Source organism: Plectropomus leopardus, unplaced genomic scaffold (genome assembly GCF_008729295.1).
Source record: "Plectropomus leopardus isolate mb unplaced genomic scaffold, YSFRI_Pleo_2.0 unplaced_scaffold21575, whole genome shotgun sequence".
In the NCBI taxonomy this organism is placed as follows: domain Eukaryota; kingdom Metazoa; phylum Chordata; class Actinopteri; order Perciformes; family Serranidae; genus Plectropomus; species Plectropomus leopardus.
The window spans coordinates 1-4,378 of record NW_024623355.1 but is presented as its reverse complement, the minus strand read 5'-3'; the positions used below and the strand labels follow the sequence as shown (position 1 = coordinate 4,378).

Genomic DNA, 4,378 nt, shown 5'->3' with positions numbered 1-4,378 from the left:
CCGATGGGAATGGGAGGCCTTTTCCAAGGAGGTGTGCCGAAATTACGCCCAGTTGGAGGTAAAAAAAAATGCTTCTGCTGTGATTGTTTACATTTAGAAGTTTTTGCATGTTTCTGTAAAGTCTGCAGGATCTTTGTCAAAGTGTCGTCATCGTTTGTGTACATAAATAAGTCAAAGTCCACCTCTGAAGGCAGTGAGATAATATATCTTATAAAATCATTGATGATCTGTCGGCACTTTAATCAGCCTGTCGGCACAAACACCAGATAAACTGATAAAAGAGAAGAAAGCGCTCTCTTCGTCTCTCAGTCTGTAAACATTTCACACCGAATGTTTTAAAGGCCACAAGCCATGAAAGTCCACAAAGTATGAATCAGCAGAGAAAATCTGGACGTGGACGCGGTTATTTTCAGCTTAATGGACCGCTCTGCCGCTTACAGATGGATCAGACGTATTTGTGGTCGGAGCCGACGCAGCGAGGAGCGAGGGATATGAATTATGAATGAACCGGAGCTTATTTTAGAGATATCAAATATTTACAGTTAGACAGAGCGACTGTGACCTCTGACCCCCTTAATACAGCCAAGAGAAGCTTTATGTCGAGAAAAAACACAAAAATACAAACATAGAAATCTGATTTAAAAATGTTTTACTGGTCAATGATTGCAGTTAGATAATTACAAGATGTATAAATGTGTTTAAATCAGAGATTTTGCATGCTTTTTATGGAGGTAGTTATCATTTTAATAACTTAAATAATAATTATGTATTAGATCTTAATCAGCTAATCAACTATTTAATGGCAACATAGAGTTTTTATGTGATTCTTGCACTAATGTGCAGAAGTACTTTGATTTGTCAGATAATTTAATTTGTTGCATTAAATTAATTTGTTTCCCAAACAAAAACCTGTTTGGTTATTTCTCCATTTATATATTTTTTAAAAGGTATTACATCACAATATGAACTGATTTTGTAATCTAAAATTGCTTAAACGTCAATTGTTTTAGTTCTCATAAAACTTAAGCACTCAATTAATCAGTAAATCAATGTGTAGAAAATTATTGAGCAATTATTTTAATATTTGATTAATTATTTAATTCTTTTTTTTTTTTAAACCCCCTTAAAAATAAATAAAATATCCCTCCAGCTCCAGCTCTCAAAGACAAACTGAGTAACCACTGCAGCTGCATTTAGCCTTCACTGTTTTATGTTGGGTGCATGGTGGTGGCATTTTTATTTTTTGTGAGCTGATATTTAAGGTATAGTTGGAAATGAACATGGAAATGAAAACAGCGTCCTGTTTATTTAAATATGAAAGTGCAATAAGAATATTCAGTCCATAAAATCAATGAATTATCCTAATCCTAATTGTCCTGAACGCCGTTCCTTTGTCCTCAGATGGTTCATCGGGCGGTTCAGTTGGCAGATCTGCACTGAGGCCCCCCGGGGCCCGGCCCGCCGCCCCCCGCCCCCCCACCCCCCGCCCCCCCCCTCCCTCCCCGGCCAACAAGCCGTCTCCACCAGAGCACCAGCGCACCCACCGCCCGTCGCTCCCAGACATCTCCCGCCCCTCCAGCGGCAGCAGCAGCTCCTCCACAGGCGGCGGCATGAAGCACAGCACCTCCGCCCCGCCGCCTCCTCCCCCCTTCAACAGAGGAGGCCGCGGCAACGCTCCGCCTGCGCCCAATCAGAAATCAAGTGCTCCATCTTCCTCATCCTCCTCTCACAGCAGGGAGAAGCCCCTCCCACCGACGCCCAACAGAGGCCCCACCCCTCCCAGCTCCGCCAAGCAGCCTCCATCTTCCAGCAGACCGCCAACAGGAGGCTCCTCCGCTCCTCCGCCTCCCCCGCCGTACAGGCCGCACACATCAGGCGGCGTCTCCAACGGGCCGTCCCACGTAGACGGCGGCGGGGCTCCGGAGCTGCCACAGAGGCACAACTCCCTGCACAAAAAACACACATCAGGAGGCGGCAGCCAAGGACGCAGCCACGCTCCTCCACCTCCTCCCTCATCGTCTCCATCCTCCCAGCAGGGCGGCAGACCACCGCCGCCCGCCAGAGAGCCGCCGGGACGCAGATCAGGTAGCACCAGCCGCACTGTAAACACACAAAACCGTCAGTATTCACGTCTACTACAGGTCAGAGGTCAAAGCTTGTGAAAATAAACTCACCTGACATTCTGTCTGCAGATTATAAAGTGATAACGTTAATATTTAACACGTTAATATTTAACATATTTAACATATTTAAAAAACAGAGTTCTTGCAGCCATAAAAAACCTGGAAAGGTCATGGAATTTGCAAATATATAAAAATAAAAAAAAATAAAAAATTTAAAATTTTGAATAATAAAAAAAGGCTAAAGCAGTGGATCAGATTGAGCTGAATGACTATTTTTAATATTTATTTATTCTCCCTCGCCTTTTTTAGCCAGTCATCTCTTGTGTTGACTCTTTGGAAAAAAAAAGTTATTCCACACTGATCGAGTAATCAATCATTTGACCGATGGCCTCAGCACTGACCTTGTTTGACCTCACACACGTTAAAGATGTGAGTGTGTTCAGTGTTCAAACCGTCACTGTGATGCACAAAAACGTCTCGGCTGGAGGAATGCTCGTCCGGAGCACAAAAGCAAGTTTTGACTCGTTATCTCTGAACCGCTGTTGTGCAACGCAGCCGTAAAGCAGCAAACATTTCCTCCACACGATCACTCCGACTGCAGGTCAGCTCCGAAAGTGGAGCGGAGGGCAGAGACGCCATTTGTTCGGCTCTACTGAACGTAAAAACACCGCCTTGCATAGATGCTTAAAATACTGTAGATTAACCCTTTGAGACCTGGGTCGACGTCAGTTTTCCTGTGCTGCGTTCAGACGCCTCTCACGAGCATTTAAACCCTTGAAACCTGAGAAAAATTGGATAGACTTCTTTTGAAAGTGTGGCTGAAAAGGCAAAGAGCAACCTGGAAAAAGAAATTGCAAGAAAAAAAAAGTTGACAGAACATGACCTGAAAATTAGGAAAAATGTGAAGAATTTTTAAAAAAAAAAAAAAATAAATAAATGAATTTAAAAATTGGAAAATGTCCAGAAAATGTATGTTTATATATGTTAAATTTAAATAAACATTTTTAGCATTTTTTCAGGCTATTTTCTTTGTTTTTTCTTTTTTTGAAATTGCCTATTTTTAGGTTATTTTCTCGTAACTTTTTACCAATTTCTTGCAAATTTCTTGTAAAGTTGTTCGTTTCCATTTTCCCACGTTTTTGAACGAAATCACGCGAATTTTGCTCATGTTTCAAAGGGTTAATATTTCCTTTTATATCCACAGCTGCTTCTGAGATTTTAGACTTTTTTCCACATTGGATCAACAGTCAGGGAAATTAGTTTTTTTTCAGGACGTGGTGTGAATTTCTTTTTCCCTTAAATAGGTAGATATTATTTGAATAATTACATGTATTAGATATCTTCTTCTTTAAGTGTCTAAACTCAGAGGAAGCTACGTGTGTGTGTTTCTGCAGAAATAAAAACTTGAGGATTTAAGAGACAGATTTAATCATTTTATACCAAACCCAAAACCCAAATTAACAGATGATAATGAGATTTTCTTTCCTACAAGGGGCAGATTTACGACTCAGTGGAAAACGTATATTCATAATTTGACTCCAGACCGAACACACACTAAACAGGAAGGCACTTGTTAGCCGCAGGTCTGTGTTGTGATTGGACGGCGGGGCGCTTCGCCACGAGGCCTCCTGGTTTCTCTGCATTCCTGAAGCCGTGTGGAATATTCCAGCATTCCTCTTTACTTTCACGCTCTGATTTCACCCAGACTTAAACATTAAGACCTCCTCTGTTTTCTGTCATCGCTCCTGTTCGTCTGCTGCTCGCTGTGCTGTTTGTTTTTAATATTCTGATATTTAAACGTAGATATAAGAGCCACATGATGTGTTGCTGGTGCCGTACAGCGGCTGAATGTCACGAGCTACAGTTTAAAACTGGTTTCCTTCCAGACAGCAGACAGCCGTTCATAGAAAATATAACTGTTTTTCTGATGTTTATAATGTGACGATTTTCCTCTGAGATCTGCTGTTTGATGATACTAAACGACAAAACACACTGACACTTTTACAAGGTTCATTTATTTATTTATTTATTCAGTTTATTTGATCAGAACATTGCAAATAAACAGAGTACAACTTCAGCTTGTTATAAACAAGCCAATGTAACTGTTGTTTTACATATAGAGATTATAGCTGTTTCTAGTTTCAAGCTCTTAGTAATAATAATAATAAAACACTATTTATAACGCACTTTTCATGTATTCAGAGACACTACAATTGTTAAAAAGCAACATAAACATAATAACGTGACACAGATAA

At 40.8% G+C, this 4,378-nt stretch overlaps 1 protein-coding gene across 1 annotated transcript; it reads left to right on the top strand.

Annotated features, from left to right (window-relative positions):
• Nucleotides 1-6: 6 nt before the first annotated feature.
• LOC121965766 (WAS/WASL-interacting protein family member 2-like) lies at nt 7-2,278 on the top strand. Its single transcript, XM_042515890.1, has 2 exons — nt 7-58; nt 1,402-2,278. The coding sequence occupies exons 1-2, from the start codon at nt 10-12 to the stop codon at nt 2,160-2,162; spliced, it is 810 nt and encodes a 269-aa protein (XP_042371824.1). The 5' UTR covers nt 7-9; the 3' UTR covers nt 2,163-2,278.
• The last annotated feature ends 2,100 nt before the right edge of the window (nt 2,279-4,378 follow it).